The 18,179-nt window shown below is 36.5% G+C and overlaps 3 protein-coding genes across 4 annotated transcripts; 2 read left to right on the top strand and 1 right to left on the bottom strand.

The window, feature by feature from the left end:
• Window positions 1–3,708: 3,708 nt before the first annotated feature.
• LOC125215433 lies at window positions 3,709–5,914 on the bottom strand. Of its 2 annotated transcripts, XM_048116853.1 has the most exons (4): window positions 5,574–5,907; window positions 5,096–5,203; window positions 4,932–5,002; window positions 3,709–4,220 (listed from the first exon to the last, which is right to left on the bottom strand). In XM_048116853.1, the coding sequence occupies exons 1-4, from the start codon at window positions 5,754–5,756 to the stop codon at window positions 3,968–3,970; spliced, it is 615 nt and encodes a 204-aa protein (XP_047972810.1). In that variant the 5' UTR covers window positions 5,757–5,907; the 3' UTR covers window positions 3,709–3,967. The 2 variants fall into 2 exon arrangements, with proteins under 2 accessions (XP_047972810.1, XP_047972812.1); XM_048116855.1 differs by lacking the exon at window positions 5,096–5,203 and having other exon boundaries at window positions 3,956–4,220; window positions 5,574–5,914.
• A 1,170-nt stretch (window positions 5,915–7,084) lies between these two features.
• LOC125214836 (berberine bridge enzyme-like 22) lies at window positions 7,085–11,100 on the top strand. The gene is made up of 3 exons (XM_048116006.1): window positions 7,085–7,205; window positions 7,360–7,923; window positions 9,593–11,100. The coding sequence occupies exons 1-3, from the start codon at window positions 7,085–7,087 to the stop codon at window positions 11,098–11,100; spliced, it is 2,193 nt and encodes a 730-aa protein (XP_047971963.1).
• Window positions 11,101–11,975: 875 nt separating this feature from the next.
• LOC125214842 (endo-1,4-beta-xylanase 5-like) lies at window positions 11,976–16,057 on the top strand. The gene is made up of 6 exons (XM_048116022.1): window positions 11,976–12,195; window positions 14,311–14,357; window positions 14,444–14,648; window positions 14,738–15,003; window positions 15,379–15,572; window positions 15,640–16,057. The coding sequence occupies exons 1-6, from the start codon at window positions 11,976–11,978 to the stop codon at window positions 16,055–16,057; spliced, it is 1,350 nt and encodes a 449-aa protein (XP_047971979.1).
• The last annotated feature ends 2,122 nt before the right edge of the window (window positions 16,058–18,179 follow it).

Here is an 18,179-nt window from a genome sequence, read left to right on the forward strand (position 1 = left end):
TTGAGCAGTAGTGTAGATTAATGCAACTTCAACAACATGCTGAAAATCACTTTCAATTACAAAAAAAAAAAAACTTGAGGGCCCCCTAACTCGAATGTTCTTTTAAATCATATCATTGCAAATATATGTAAATGGTGTCATTATCAATGTGTATTAATTGAGATTTGAGAACGATATGATTTTTAATCATTATACTAAGACAAATGATAAATAAGTTAATTAATTCCTGTTTTGTCGATCAAGCTTAGATTAATTGATCCACTCAAAAACTTTTTTTTATATAAAAGGTTTAATCTCATGATTATATCTGTCTTAATTTTTGCACTCAAATCAAATCTAGTCCCGGCCCATAAAAATATCTGACCGTGATACTTTTGGCATCAATAATGCATCAATATAATAATATATTATATTTGATTAAATAATTAATATTATCGGTCCATTTATCTTTGCTTCCCCATTTAAAGAACCCATGTGTAACACCTATGGACACGATTAATGTTCTTAGAATATCGAGATGAACGAAATTTAATTGGTGAGATATTTTGGTTTTAATTAATTAATTAATAGTTTAAGAGTTAGTTTTTTTGGGACTTATTCAATCGGGCTGTTTATAATCTTCCTGGTATATTTTTTGATGTTTGTTAAAATAAAATTAAGATCGATAGTTTTGAGTTACCATGAATTAAGAAAAGAAATACTATTTTTTTGATTTAGAATTTGTATTTTCTAACTGAATGCTTAATTATGTGGTGAACATTGCATAAAAGAAATTAAGGATAAAATCCACAATTTCAAACTATCTTATAAAGATAAATATGGCTATTTGCAACTAACCTTATTGAAAAAGACTATGATGTAGTGTAGTTATCAAATCTCAACTTCCGATATTATTATCGTCTTTATTTAGCACACTTTGTTTTTTTCTTCTTTTCTCCATTATATTATGAAGTGTGCTTCCAAACATGGTTTTGTCATATGACAAGTGACTCATTGTCTTAAAAAAAACTTAGTAATATGAAAACTTAGTTCTTAGAAACAAAATTCATTTTATTCATAAATATTAGTAGTATTTTGTATATACATTTCAATGATAAATATTTATGTGAGGAAGAAATTTATCAGTATGATACAATAATTAGGCTCATAACTATTTTTCTACTGCAGATGTACGGTGAGGGATGGGGAAATTACATTGACATAAATATTTGGTGTTCTCATTCAATATTTAGAACTAATTTCAAAAAAATGCATTGGAATAAAATAAATGCAACGCCAACGTACTGGACTAATTTTTGTGACTTTTAATGGCGCAGATTAATTAATTACATGTATTTGTTGGATCCTTTAAAACTATCAAATTCTTTTTAATGATATTTGGTTGTTTGTACATCTTTTATGTAACTTGTCAGCACAAATAAATTACAAGATGAAATAAAGAATCCGTATGCATATATATAATTAATATAACACCTTGATCTCTCTAGCTAGCTATCTCTCTCTCCCACATTTTTTCTTTTAAATAATAATTATTGCTACTACTATTATTTTAAATCCAGGGACCCTTGTAACTACTGATGTACAACATTAGTAATGAAAAATTAAATCTGAAAAATACCTACTTTACCATTATATCATATAAACGGGATAAATTGATATCTCTTTGTTAAATACTATATTTATTTCATGTCAGAAATTAGTACAACAATGTGTCACATGTGTTAAACATATGAAACTGAATTATCACATTTCTTAAAAATATCGATGCAACTTGAAAAACGAAATCAGTTTAAATCATTTTTTAAAATGAAATTATTTTTAAAATTATTACTATATACTGTAATTAAAAAGAATTAGAAAATGAAAAAAGAGAAAAAGATTTGGGACAGGAGATGAACTCTCCCTCTCTCTCTAGTATTCTAAGGTAAGGTTCTAGATTTCAATCAACATTATTTATTGAATTATTGATCCTCTCTCCTCTCTTTGAATAGTAAATGGAAAATTGTTTCCGTATTTAATTTGTAACAAATGATGAAAATAAATTTACATAAACTTCATTATAACAAGTCCCGCGAGTTCTGCAAAAGAATTATTGAAAGATTATTTGTCGTAATATTAATATATATGTTTGTAGTTTGACTTTCCAAAGGAGGAATGAATCTTTGTTTTTTTAAAAAATGTAGTGAAAAATAGAAAAACGATTTGCAAACAAAAAAGGAAAATGAACACAAAATTTGATGCGTGTTCTAAGGCATTTTAAAATTCATTTTACACATTGTTTTTTTATTGGTCTTCTTAGTGATGTCATGCACATGTTAAACTTTCGTCAGTAACTAGGAGTTTTAATTTACTGCAGATTTAATTCTTAGTTCAAAATTCTACAATAGCATATTAAACTTGTAGTAGTAGATTTTCCCCTCAGATTGAATTGGAAATTTTTATTTATTTTTTGAAGTTCAGTGTATAACTTCGTAAAATTTAAATTGTTAAATGAGTAGTGGAATTCCACACTTTTAGATATTTTAGCCTAAAAATTTCCCTTAATTAAAAGTTTCAAGATGACTTTGTACATCACGTCAATAAATAACCTAGAGAAAGCGCCAATTCGGAAAAAATAATTTAACTAATTACTTAGATATTCAGTTTCTGTAAGAATAAAGTCCTTTTCAAAAAAAAAATCGAATGATAATTTTCTTGACATGATAAATTCCTGACAAAAACTGACTTATTTATTAAATGTACCAATATTATGTCATAAATAAGCAGAAAAGCTTTAGTTTGACCACTCTGTCACAAAATATCCACCACTTTTGATTTTGACCACTGTATAATTTTATTTAATCACGGATAGTAATAAATACACATAACATTTTTTCCCCAAATATGACAAAACAACAACACAAAACACTGTTATACTAAACTGTGCAAAATTAATTGTATGGAAAATGGATACAAATTCAATTGTGGATAAGGGATGAAAGTTTTTTCCTAATGCTGTTGGTTTGAGATCAAATGTTTCACTTTTACCATGTCAAAATCTCACCCTCAGTGTGTGTTTAGTGCGTGTTGCCACATAAGAGAAAGCTGTGGTTTGTCCTATTCCACCTATTGCTTAAACAGTGATGGCCCCTACACTTCAATGCTCACCATCCATCAACTCTCCCTCTCTCTCTCTCTCCAATCAATGAGCTGCCAAACTCCACTCTCCAATTCAGGCAACAACAAATCCATCCACCCAATGCAAACTGGACCAGTTGTTCAATCCCATAAAACTTTAGGGGGAGATTCATGTTAGGACCATGTTTGCACCATAACAAGTTTCAAGATCAATTTTTTATTTTATCTAAGTTCAATGTGTGTGTGTATTTATTGAGCAATGTAGATATTTATTTTCTGTGTTTGTGTCACATGTAGAGCCATGTGTGTATTTATGAATGCTAAATTTGGTTTTCTGACCTGGATCATGCTTCTTCTGCATCTTTCTCTTAGCTTCCTTTAACATTTGGGGAAGTTTTTAATGATTTTTCCCTCTGCTGATGTTCCATAACACGGTCACGTTGCAGCATCTCCGTGGCAGAGGCTATCCTCGGCCTTGGCAATGAGCATTTATGGACCAATATGACAAATCAGGCTATCAAGATTTAGCATTCAATCTGTCTGTCAATTCAAGACTCTGCATTTGCATAGAATCATAGATGGCACACGAGAAGTCGAATGTAACGTATAGTAGTATATGATAAATTCAAGATCAAGATCCATAAACAGGCACAAATTTGGTGTATAATCGGATTACAATTTGAAATGTGAAGGCTGCTACAAGTTACAACAACTTTATTGTTTGATCCAGAAGTGAAAGAATGTGTCAAATTCGTCGTTTTTTTCATAGTTTATGATGGTTGTCTAAGTGTACCTGAAGGCTGGAGCTGTAATTGTTGTACAAACAGATGGCTTTTTGAGTATGGTTTGTTTAACCTTTTCTCCTCTTGTGGCTTAGCACGAAATCATCATCGTCATCGCTGTCTTCCATTATCCGCTTCTTTGCTTTTACGTCACCATTCTTGGGAACTAGCTGAGGCTTCTTGGAGCTATCGGGTCTACTTGATGTGGAGGGCGGTGGAGATTTTATGGGAGTGCCCGATCGCAGCTGCTTTTGCTTCCTCTGCTTCTTCTCGTGAGCTTTTCTTGCCCTCTCAGGTGACAGCATGCCGTGTTCCATCAACCTACGAGAATAGGATTATTCATCTAAACCATATGATACGATGCAACCAAATAACAAGATCGACAGTAGAATCATAAGCTAATTAATGCAAGCAACCACGAGTTCTGTATCGACTATTAACGAATACATATAGCTAGTGTTTTTTGTAAATAAAATTATACCCCGTGTCACAAAGTTGCATATTTATCCACATAATTCATGATGTGTCCTAGTTTTTCTTACCAAAACACCAAGATTCATTTTTTACCCGAATCCTCATTTACGTATCTAAGTAAGGAAAATGGTCAGAAGCACAACAAGCTATTCAAGACTAACATAGTAACATCAAACAACAAAAACTCCCTTTTTAAGTTCATTATATTTGGAGTGTAATCACGAGAATGCAGTCTGAAACTATAAAAAGCCGTTGGAAAACAGACAAAGTGATCGCTTATGAAGATACGATAAGTTTATGTACATATCGATTATTAAATGAGATACTGGTGCAGTATTCCAAATGTAGAATTAGTATCACATTATGTTATCCACGTTGAATCGACTAATCTAGTAACAACAATTTTTTTTGTCACATCACAAAAATTTCCTATCCTATCTCACATATTAGCCTCTAACTTATTGTTCTAAAACAATTCGAGTCATCCTCAAGAACGAAAACCAAGCAAGTCATATCAACTCCAAACATTCACACTAAATAGTTGAGGAAAAAACTCACCAAAACTCAGCCATTTCACTAGAAGGAATCTGCTTAGACAACGATTCATAAAATATCCTCAATGGCTCCCGCTGCAGATCAAACCAGAAACAAGATAGAGTTATGCCAGCGCTCATTCTAATGGGAACATAACAATATGAAGCGAAGGGCTACGGATACAAAACCTCTTCAGGAACATCAAATTTCTGGCCAGCCAAAGAATACACTTTCTTCTCTCTGGTTCTAGTCACAGTTTTCTTACCATCTTTCGTTTGAGTAGGCGTTTTCTTCGTCTTCGCTTGATCAATATATATATCAGAATTCAATTAGAGGCAACACCACAATCATCACACATAATCAAATCCAACAGATTTCAAGTGGAATTTCATCAAATTTGAGTCATTCAAGTGGATTAACATCATGATTAGGGCTAAACAGCTTCATCAACAGTGCATAAAAGGCAATTGATTGGATAGATCAGCTGTAATCACCCAATTTCTCCACAAAATAACAATTTATTAACACAAAGGGGTACTAAATCAAGTTGAATGATGAAAATTATCCTCAATTCAACAATTAATAAATGAAACACAACACAATGGAAACCTCAATTTCAGCCCAGAAAAAGGAAAAAAATACAAAAAAATTGGAAATTTCAATTACCATTTTAGAGCCGGAGCTGAAGATGGATCTATTTTTGGAATCAGCTGCAGAATTCATGATTGATCCCCCAATAATTTTCTTTTTCGATGCAGATGAATCGATTCTAGGTTTTGAAGAAGAAGGGGCATCTCCAACTCCGGGCTTCAGTTTCGATAAATTACTCGATTTTGTATGTGTGGCCATCGCTGTTTCTTCGGTAATTGATTCCCTCCTTCTCTCTAAAACCCTACACAAACCCCAATTTAAGCCTTATTCCTCTTTCTCTGCAATTTCCATCGCCCAAAAATTGTTGTTTTGAAGAAACAGATGAAAGGGGAAAAGATGAAAATTGATCGAATTGGTTGAAAATTAGTTAGTTTTTAACCGTTTTACATTTGACCAAAAAAAATATTTATGAAATTGAATTTACTGTTTTTGAAAATCTATGTGAATCTGGATTTATTGTTGAATTGTTTGATTCAAGTGATTTATTGTTGAAATAAGGTCGTAACAGTCTAACAGAATAATCAATGCTTTGGATAGCAAGTTTTCAACTTTTTTACAAATTTTGTGTAGAGAAAATGAGACTAAGAAAGTAATGAAATTTTTTAACTAAACCCAATTGTAGTTAGTTTTCAGTTTTAGTATACATAGCTATTTAGTTTTCATTTCTGAAATAAAGCATAAATTGCTACATTCACAGCACGAAAAATTCCAATCATATTTAATTCATTATTGATATTCTTTGTAGTACTATATAGACAACCCATTGAAGATGACATTATGTACTACTACTACTACTTCTAACAGTTGATATACTATTAGATATAATTTCACCATAAAATAATTGCGATTGATTCCAAACTTTATGATCTTTCAGCTGATTAATATATTTACAATACAAACCAAAATTTAACTTAATTTCATCATTTTTTTTCGATTTGTCCAAATAAAAATTTCACCCCGTGTAGGTCATGTGATATTCAACCCAAATGAAAATGCAAGTTCTTAAGAAATTATAGTTTTGAAGATGTTTTTTGAAATATTATTGAGAGCATCCGCAACGCGGGCTCGATTTTGGCTCGGTCTCGTCTCGACGAGACGAGCCAGCATCGAGTCAGCGTTGCGAGGCTCGTCTCGTCTCGACGAGACGAGGCATCTCGTCGCGCGACGCGACACGGCGAGGCCGGCCTCGAGCTGGCGAGACGACGCGCGCGCCCACGTGGCGCGCGCTGGAGCGTTGCGTGACGCCCACTCGCCGGCCCGCGAGTGGGCGTCGTAATTATGACGTAATAAAATTTTTTTTCTTATAAATTCGAAAAAATCGAATTTAATAAAAAAAAAAATAATAAATTTCAAATGGTCAAATGACCGTTGGGGACCAAACGGTCGAATTTTCAAATTTTTTTTTTATTTTATTCTTCTATAAATATACTCCATACTCCATTCACCATTTTACACACAAACACAACTTTCATTCCTCGTTCCTCTTCCATTTTACACACAAACACTACTCTCAAATTGTTGAAAAAATGTCCGGCAATGGAAACTCCAGCGGCGGCGGCTCCGGCTCCGGCAGGCGGCGCTCCGTCGGGTTCGACTTGAACTCGTTCGACGATTGGGCGAGCATGTACAACTGTTTGGGTACTCCCGGTTCGTCGCCGGGCACCCAAGGCTCGACCACCCCGCCGGCGTACCAAACACCACATTTTGATGTGGATGCATACTATCGTCCCTCCCCCCGAGGTACGGGCAATCGTCGGGATTATCCCAAATTCCGGAGAATTTTTTTAGCGCCTGATCGCAGGTTGCCCGACCGGCCAATCGGTGGAGGCTCCGGCTCCGGCGGGGATCAACCTCGGTCTCGGCGTCAATGCCGAGGAGGAAGAGGAGGCAGCGGCTGCAGAGGTTGGTGGAGACGGCAACCGGCATGCATACAGCCAAGCCGAAACGTTGGCTCTGTACGACGCTTGGATCAGCATCTCGTACGATCCTGTCGTCGGTAATCAACAAACCCACAAGTGCTTTTGGGAAAAAGTCACCGAACTTTACAACGCCCGAAGGCCGACGAATACCGTTCCCCGCAACGTGAAGATGCTCCGCAGTCATTGGGACCGAACCGACAAAGATGTCAATAAATTTTACGCGATATACAGGGGAGAAGAGGCGAATTATCAGAGCGGAGCCAGTGGAGCCGACATTCTGACAGCGGCATTGCGGGTCTTCAAAGACGACGTCGGCAAAGATTTCAAGCTTGTCGATGTTTGGCCGCAAGTCCACCACCTTGACAGGTGGGTTGGCGGTGTCGAGTCGGCCTCGGGCTCGAAACGCACAAAGCGCACGGCGCGTGGCCACTACTCGTCTAGTGATGGTGGCGAAGGCAACACCTCACGTGAGGGCACGCCAACCGATGATGCAGGGGGGTCTTCTTCCGGTGCACGACGTCGGCCGCAAGGGACCAAGGCGGCGAAGGCGGCTAGAGCCAGGGGGAGAGCGAGAGCGAGAGGGATGGGCCGCGGCGGACCAAGCCAGGCGGGTGAGGGCTCGGGCTCCGGCACGGGCACGGGCTCGCACACCCTAATGTCCATGTACCTAGTCACCACGATGGCGGACCTCTCAAAAATGAATCCTGGCCAAGTTGCAGCCCATATGGCCGGAATTGAGTATATGAGAGCTCAACTTGGTATAGTTGTACCGCCGACTTCGGGGGATGATGATTCGCCGGCGGAGTTGTTTTTTTATTTTTTAGGATTTTAAATTATGTACTTTTTTTATTTTTTAGGATTTTAAATTATGTATTTTTTTCTATTTTTTAGGCTTTTAAGTTGTAATATTTATTTTATTTTAATGAAGTGTGTTTTTATTAATTGAATTTATTGAAATTAAAAATAAAAAATGAAATTGAATGAATAGTTAAGAGATGGTTAAGAGATGGAGGGTTGCAGGTGTTGTCTCTTAGTTAAGAGATGAGCTGAAAAGTACATTGGGACCCATGAATAGTTAAGAGATGAGACGGTTAAGAGACGGATAAGAGATAGCGTTGCGGATGACCTGATTCTTTTTCAGTAATGTGACGAAATTGGATTGTCAGAATCAACATACTATATTTAAATGGTTCATTACTTAACTACAAAAACAAACAAGCCTACGTAGTCGTTACTCTTTCAGTACGCTTAATTTTGTTATCTATATGGTAATTGAACTAATTTAATAATGATTAAATATTAAGTATTTTGAAATAATCATTATTTAATTAAATTAATCAATAGCACATATAAAAATAGGATTCACATGTCACTAATTTTTTCAACCTACTTTCTATATCATTTCTTAGAATCCGTGCAAGGTTAAATGGTGATTAATTATAAGGGACGAAGGAAGTACATTTTTTATTTTTAAAGTCCACATAATAATATCGTTTCTTATTCTAATAATTTATTATGAATGTGTAAGTAGTATCTGAAACTTATTTGACCCGTACATCGCACGGGAGGTGACACTAGTACTGTGTTTAAACATATGACTTCCTCTTAGAAAAATCAAGGGAAAGGATCAAGATCCAAGCTAATATTTAAAATAAGAAAGATAAACACCATCCATTGCATGAGATTTTCACCCACAATTCTGATAATGAGAAAATTAATGATATGAATCATGATGGTTAGCACATATCCATCTTGAAGCAATTAAAGACTTCGGTTATAAGATGAAAGGATAATAAATAAAATGTTATACTACAAACTAAGAAGAACTGCAATTTACAATAACTATCTAATTATAGGCGTTTGGTGCAGTTCAATAAATATATTATATAATAACTGCAATTTACAATAACTCTCTAATTAAGGCGTTTGGTGAAGTTCAATGTTATATAATAACTGCAATTTATTATTTGTCTACACAAATAAATTGTGAAAATTTAGGACCCAAAAATTTCCCATTGTTTGCTTTCTCAAAAGATAGTTCAATGGCCTCTCATATGCTACAACATATTTTGTTATATATATCCATTTTAATTGGATGTTGCTCGGCACGTAAAGAAAATTTTGTTAAATGTGTGTCCAACAAATCCTCTAATTCAGTCGATACTAAAACCTCTCAATACGTCTATACACCTCATTCCCCAACATATTCCAATCTCTTGAACACTTCGGTGCACAATCCTAGATGGATAAATTTTGTTAATCAAAGGCCCAAATTCATCGTCGCACCAACTAACAACGACCAAATCAAAGCCGCCATAACATGTGCCCGGGCCCACGGCTTAGGAATAAGGGTCCTAAGCGGGGGCCACGACTACGAGGGCCTGTCCTATAGGTCAAAGAGCCGGTTCGTGCTCGTTGACCTAGTCAACCTCAATTCCATCACCATCAACATAGACGACGAGACGGCCTGGGTCCAGGCCGGGGCCACAATTGGCGAATTGTTCTACCACATCGCCAACAAGAGCAAAACCCACGCCTTCCCCGCGGGGCTATACCCCAGCGTGGGCGTGGGGGGCCATTTTAGCGGCGGCGGCATTGGGACGCTAATGCGTAAGTACGGCCTCGCGTCCGACAACGTCCTGGACGCAAAAATCATGAATGCGGACGGCGAGGTCTTGGACCGGGAATCGATGGGCGAGGATCTTTTTTGGGCGATTCGAGGCGGGGGCGGGGCCAGCTTTGGCGTGATACTTGCGTGGCGGATCCGGCTCGTCCGAGTTCCTCCCGTGACGACGGTTTTCACCGTGGGGAAAGCCCTAGACGACGCGGGGATCGAGGTCGTCGACAAGTGGCAGAAAATAGCATACAAGCTACCTAATGATCTATTCATTCGAGTTCTCCTCCTAAACATAGCCGGAAAGAACACCCCAAAACCTAAATTCGGAATTGCCAATTTCAATTCCCTATTTCTCGGGAATGCAAAAGATTTATTAGCATTGGTGGAAAAAGAATTCCCAGAATTAGGGTTACAAGAGGCAGATTGCAAGGAGATGAGCTGGATCAACACAACACTCTACTTCCCTGGAAAGGCAGGCCAACCCTATGAGGTTCTCCTGGAACGGGCTGCCAAGGCAACCGGAGGCGGCAGTAAGGGGAAGTCGGACTTCGCCACGAGGCCTATCCCGAAATCCGCGTACCGGGGGATCAACGAGCTGCTAGTGAAGGAGGACCTAGCGTTCGTGATCATGGATCCTTTTGGCGGGAAACTAGACGAGATTGGGGAAAATGAGACGGCATTTCCTCATAGGAAGGGGAATTTGTTCAATTTGCAGTACTTGAGTAGATGGGGTGAGGGGGAAGGGGAGAAGAAGCATTTGGAGTGGAGTAGAGAGGTGTATGAGTTCATGGAGCCTTACGTTTCGTCGTCGCCGCGGGGGGCTTACTTGAATTATAGGGATCTTGATTTAGGGTTTCAGAAGAGGGGAGAACAAAGCTACTCGAAAGCTAGGGTTTGGGGAGAGAGGTATTTTAAGGGGAATTTTGAGAGATTGGCTAAGGTTAAGAAGAGGGTTGATCCAGATAATTTCTTTGGGGATGAGCAAAGTGTGCCTCCAATTTCTTGATTGTATTTGGATGATTTAAGATAAGGTAATGGTAACTTCACATTAAATAATTAGACATGTTAAATGTATGAATTAAATGTTGTAATGTTTTGTTATAGACATTTGATAGTTCAATTGCCAAAAAAAATCGATTTATTTAGGTTTAAACGAAAGTAACATCCTTAATTGTCGACACTCTTTTAAACGAAAGTGAGTAGTTGTAAAATTTGAAAAGTTCGATACAATAAAGTGAAGAAATAAACTGTTGATGATTTAGAGAAGAAAACAAACAGTGCAGGGGTTGTTTATGAAGAAAATAACCACAAAGACAATTATATATGTGTTAAAATTAGAACTACTCCCTACTTGCATTAAACATATAGTAGTATCTTTGATGGATACGTCGCTTTCGAATGGGATGTTTATATCTGATGAAGCTGATACAAGAAAAACAAAATGAAACACAAAGTAAAACTTCAAATTTTTTTTATTGAATTAGAATGATCCCTATATTGTGATGAAGATCATTATATTAATCATCATAAACCACGACACAATGATAGAATTTCTAACATGATTAAATTTGATTTTAACCCCAAGGATCCTTTTGGTTTGATAAAAACTGCAGCTTTAGGTACTACTTTTTGTTTGGGCTTTAGTCCAAATAGAGTTGGACCGGACACTCTTTTAATTCTTGATTAGGCTCGAAATATCCAACTAATTAATATACATCATCATTTATAATTCTATTATTAGAATCTCTAACATCTTTTTTATTAATTATTTTTAAGATACACCATAAATTAAGTTAAAACCGATATCAAGGTTGTTGGCGTTGCGATAGTTACATTCATGTATAAAAGCCAACAAACTAAAACCACAAACATAAAAAAAAAATGGCGCTCAAATTGTTACATTTGGTTATCCTCTTCATATTTGTTTCTGTAGACATCACATGCACCAATGCGGTGGGTCCGCCTAAGGTTCATGTGATTAATGCATTGACCGACCCGTCTCCGGTGCATCTAAGGGTTACTAGTGCAAAAGATGACGATTATGAAAGGAATGAGATCTTGAAACAAAGTGAGAGTCTTGATTTGGCGATTAACAGATGTGGTGAATTTTTTGGTGATTTTAGGCGAGGAGAAGGAGAAGGGTTTCAATCTGTTTCTGTTATTCTTTATTTTGTGGCCAGATCGAGACAACCGTAATCCTCAATTTCAAGATGATATATATTGGAAGGTTGAAGATGATGGAGTCTCTTTTAGCTATGATAACAATAGTCAATAGTTATGGACCAAAGGATCCTTGGCACTGAAATCAAGTTCTATAATTGTATTGTGGTTTACGATGTTCAATATTATAATCTCTATCACAATATAGTGATCATTCGAATTAAATAAATTATTTGAAAGATTTTTTTGGTTTGAGATATACTTAGTTTGTTACTATAATTTTATTTTATAGTAATATTTCTTTGTGATTATTCCCTCCGTCCTAGAAAAAAAGAATATTTGGAACAGCCAAAAAAACTGAAATTTAACATAGATCATAATGTTTTCATTGAAATAATCGAATTCTAAGATTCAACACACAATTTAATTGCATTTTTAATTTGTGAAATGAATGGAGAAAAATGTACTCTCATTTATTAATTAGAATAAGATATGAAAAAAAAAGGAAATCTCCATAATTCTGAGCAGCCCAATACAATACAAATGGAGACATTTCATAAGCCCAAAATTGTTATTCTTACGTTTTTTTAATAACAACTAATAAATTTATTAACATAGTAAAATATACTAAATTGATTTTGGTGGCGACGAATCCTAATCCCATCTCGCCTCTACCGACGAAACCTTGGATTCACTCCAGCTAATGAATCGTAGGCATTCAAAGTTAAAATCAGCATCCAATTTGATTTTTTATTAGGTTAAACAAATTTTTATGTGAGCAATCTTAAAATTAAAAAATTTGTTCTAGCTCAAAAATCAAGCTGGTTTGCAACGTAAGTGGGTAAATCCGTTTGTAGCAAACCGAACCATGAAGTCCGGATAGTCCTATTGTTGAGTCTAATTAAACATGCAAATAGTGTCTTTGCTAACTATATATTTCCTTTAGCTGTATACATATATATTCAATGCTAATTTTCTATAATTTCCTTCTTCTCATTGCTATGGAAATGAATGGCAATTCAAGCATATATTTAGAGGTTTGTTTTCTAGTACAGTAATTGCTAATTGTATTGTTGTTTTGAGACTATATAGAGAAATTTATGGTGTGTAATTTATAACTTTTACTAAAAATGTGAATTTAAGTACTCACCCATTCCGTTTATCAATGATAAAGTATGATGTGTTTCAATTCTCATTTGGCATGTACAATTAGGTAGATTAATTGAGGGTTGGCAGCTATACTTTCATTATGTCTAATATAGTACTGTAGTATAAATTTTAACACAATAGAAAATTGATTTAAAGTTATCATAAATTCAATTACTCAACAAAGTAGTGATTACAACTATAAATAAGCCACAAAAATCAATGTAGATGTTAATTTTTAATTAGTAATACTAAAATCAAGAAATATCATAATTTTTATAAGGTTCCTAAAATTATACTAAAACTGGTCTGTGTAATTTGTATGTTCAAATAATTTTTTAATTTACATCTAAACTTTACTGATATAGCTAGTCTGCAGTTTTTTCTATTTTTTAATGTTGTGAAGTCAAGGTCATTTAGAAATTACCCAATATGTATGCCATAATTTGCTAATGACTGTGATATGTTGTTATTCTCATTTGGCATGTACAATTAGGTAGATTAATTGAGGGTTGGCAGCTATACTTTTCATTATGTCTAATATAGTACTGTAGTATAAATTTTAACATAATAGAAAATTGATTCAAAGTTATCATAAATTCAATTACTCAACAAAGTAGTGAATTACAACTATAAATTATTAAGCCACAATCACTAATTATCACTCAACTACCCAATCATCTCCCCTACCCAATTTTTATACATACACCGATTCTCCACCTCAGTCTATCACTCATCAAACTCACTCCATCTCTACTATCTCCCCAAAATGAACACATCTTTCAACTCTTTCCTCTACACTTTTTTCACTCTGATAAATGTTATCTTTGGTAAGTACACTAATATATCTCTCTCTTGTGTTTTTGTTCTAATCACAAACTCTGACATCTATTTCTGTATTGTGTGTTAGGCTTTCAAGTATATGCACTACCTTATGATTACTCATATATACTCGAGGTAATTAGTTTAAAATGTATTCTCTAGTAAGTAAGTATTACTAGTACTATTTTTTAAGTAATGGAGTGTTTTGAAATAAATTTCAGTGTGTGGCGAAGCCCGGGGCACCTCTATACAAGGGTGGAATCGTCAAAAATCCCAAATTCAACGAGGAATTAAATGGATGGATAGCGGGCGGAGAGGCGAAAATAGAGAGTGCGAAATCAGTGGATGGAAACCGCTACGCGGTCGTCTCCAATGGCGTTTATCAGAGCTTCAATGTGGAGAAGGGCAAACTGTACAGTGTCTCCGGTAATTCAATCACTTGTACTAGTAGTAGGAGTACATTTTATTTATTTATTGAATAGGAGTAGTATGTAATTAATAAATAATATGTGCAGCATGGTTCCAACTACGCAAGGGAAAGGGTGGCGCCGTGCAAATAAAGTTAGTAACAAGCAACGGCGAACAAACTGCAAACTTCATTTTTCCAAAAGCCGGCTGTTGGAGCATGCTCAAAGGTGGGTTCGAGTCGACCGTGACGGAATCGGCCAAGCTCCAGATCGAGGCCAATGTGACCGGAGCTGTTATGTGGGTCGATAGCGTGTCAGTGCAACCGTTCACACAAGAAGAGTGGAATTCACATCGGGTGGAGAGCGTTGAAAAGGTACAACAATTACATTAATTATACTACTACCAGTTAGTGACGGATTTTTCCGTCACTAAACAGTTAAATTGCTTCACATAGTAGTTTAGTGACAGATCCGTCAATAATAAACTTGTCAGGAAAAAGATTTAGTGACGGAATTTCCGTCGCTAAACATATTGTGATAGAATCATAAGCTACTGTTTGGAATTAGTGACGGAGTACTTTGTCACTAATTAGTGACAGTCCTGCTTCAGTCACTAATTCCGTCACTAGATGTTGAGCTACTAATTTCCGTCACTAATTCCCGTTTTTATTTTGTAGTGTACTAGCTACTAGTACTTAATTATATATATAATCAGATTTATAAGATGATCACACTTGCAAGTGCGCAAGGGGAAAGTGAAGTTTGAAGTGACGAATGAGTTAGGAATGGCGGTGGCAGATGCGGATGTGTCGATCAAACTAAAAGAGCCGCGGTTCCCCTTCGGCAACGCCATGAGCAATTCGATCCTCGAGAACCAAGTGTATCAGAAATGGTTCTTAGAAAAACGATTCAAGTATACCACTTTCGGGAATGAGTTGAAATGGTAATTAAATCAGTTTTTATTGAGTATTAGTACTCAAATAAATACTAACACAAATTTATTATTATAGGGAATACACCGAGCTGGAGCAGGGGAAAGTTAACTACACCAAGTCGGATGCGATGATGGCGTTTGCGAAAAACAACGGGATCAAGGTCCGGGGCCACAACATCCTGTGGGACGACCCCAAGTACGCCACGTGGAAGGCAAATCTAACGGGAGACGCGCGGCGGGGCGCAGCGATGAAGCGAGTGGAGTCGGTGGTGAGCAAGTACAAAGGGCAAGTCATCCACTGGGACGTGATCAACGAGAACATGCATCACCAGCTCTACAGCAACGTCACCCACAACGGCGCCGACGTCTACAGACTCGCCCACCAGCTCGACCCTCTCCCCGTCCCCTTCCTCAACGAGTTCAATGTCATCGAAGGTGTCGGCATCATGTCTCTGCCACCACCGCCAGATATCTCCAGAAAATCGAGCGGCTAAGGAAAGGAGGCTACGACGGGCCTCTAGGGATCGACCTCCAGGGTCATTTCCAAATTAAAGTGCCCAATTTCCCGTACATTAGGGCCGCCATCGATATATTCCACGCCACTACATACCATGTTTGGGTCACTGAGTTTGATGTTTATGGCCAATCACCCTCGATGGTATATTTTCATTTTCATTTTCATTTTCGTCCGTCCGTATAATTAAGTTTGGTTCAATTTGGGCATCCATCCAGGTTGATTTAATAGACCCCCTGCTGCGTGAGCTTTACTCGCACCCCTACATGGACGGCATTATAATGTGGGCTGTGATGAGCGTGGACGGGGGTTGCTGGCAGATGTGTTTAACCTCAGAGTTGAATAGTTTGTCAAACAATCTAACTTCCACCTTAAGAGGATCAACTCCTGGTGAAGATTCTGAAACCCAGTTCAGAACGCCATGTAGCACAGAATGTCAGTAATTTAATATTATTCGAGAAATCTAAACATTCATTCATGTCCGTCATAACTATTAAAAGCTTACCTTTGGTTTGCTTTCGTTTGATGGAATGTACAGAGCAATAATTCCACACACGGTCTCATTATCATCGCCTAAAACCACACCTGTGCACTTTACATGAATTGAATACCTACATTATGGGGAAGCATATTTCAGTGCTATCTGAAAATACCAAGCAATGGTGAAACTTTAAGAGTAACTGCCAAAAAAAAGCACCTAAGGAGGACAGAACTCCCAAGAGAAAGTCCACAGTAATCCATAGAATCTTTCACCCGAAAATCAGACTGTTCAATGTAAACAACATTGGATGAAGGAACCTAAATAAAAGGAGCAAGAATAAACATCAAATTGCCATCACCAAATAGCAATAACATGTAACAATGTGCAACATAACACATAATTATAATAGGCAGATTACTCTGAAGTAGCGATGTATTAAAATGCAAAATTAATAAAGTCAGGTTGGACGATGCATCATCGGCAGGAGCATCAAGATCTATACCGATGCATTATCTGCAGGAGCATCTGTTAATTTCATGGCTTCAAAATCTTGGACAGCAGCATCCATGTTTGTAATTACAACCTGAAATACAGAAAAAAAGTGAGAATGAAAATTCACGTTCCAGTATTCAAAAGTTACACGAAAGAACTAACAGTAATTTCTAGAGACTTTGACCTGGCACGGGTTTTAAGAAATCTAATAGAATGTGAGTTGAAAAAGTTGGTGGGATGTGGGTCCTAATTTTAAAGTACTCCCTCCGTCCACAAACAATAGATCTATTGTTGTTCGGCACGGCCTTTAAAATACTTTATTTAATTCAAAATTATCAATATTGAGCATCATAAACTACAATACAATGATAGAATTTCAAATACGATATTAAATTTGATTTTAGCGCCAAGGATCCTTTGGTCCATAACTATTGTTATCATAGCTAAAAGAGACTCCATCATCTTCAACCTTCCAATATATATTATCTTGAAATTGAGGATTAGATCTGTCTCGATCCACCAAAAAAAGAATAACAGAAATAGATTGAGCTCCTTCTCCTTCTCCTCGCCTAAAATCACCAAAAAAGTCACCACCTCTGTTAATCTCTAAATCGAGACTCTCACCTTGTTTCAAGATCTCATTCCTTTCAAAATCGTCATCTTTTGCAACAGTAATCCTTAGATGCACCGGAGACGGGTCGGTCAATGCATTAATCACATGAACCTTAGGCGGACCCACCGCATTGGTGCATGTGATGTCCACAGAAGCAAATATGAAAAGGATAACCAAATGTAACAATTTGAGCGCCATTTTTTTTTTTATGTTTGTGCTTTTAGTTCGTTGGCTTTTATAAACGAATGTAACTATCTTAACTCCATCAACCTATATCGGTTTTAAACTTAATTTATGGTGTATCTTAAAAACAATTAATAAAAAAGATGTTAGAGATTCTAATAACAGAATAATAAATGAGATGACGTATTAATTAGCTGGAAATTAAGATATTTTGAGCCTAGTTAAGAATTAAAAGAGTGTCCAGTCCAACTCTATTTGGACTAAAGCCCAAACAAAAAGTATTACCTAAAGCTGCAGTGAGAGATTATTTGTTAAGTTCTTATCAATAATATA

The sequence above is a fragment of the Salvia hispanica genome, chromosome 3, assembly GCF_023119035.1.
Source record: "Salvia hispanica cultivar TCC Black 2014 chromosome 3, UniMelb_Shisp_WGS_1.0, whole genome shotgun sequence".
NCBI lineage: Eukaryota > Viridiplantae > Streptophyta > Magnoliopsida > Lamiales > Lamiaceae > Salvia > Salvia hispanica.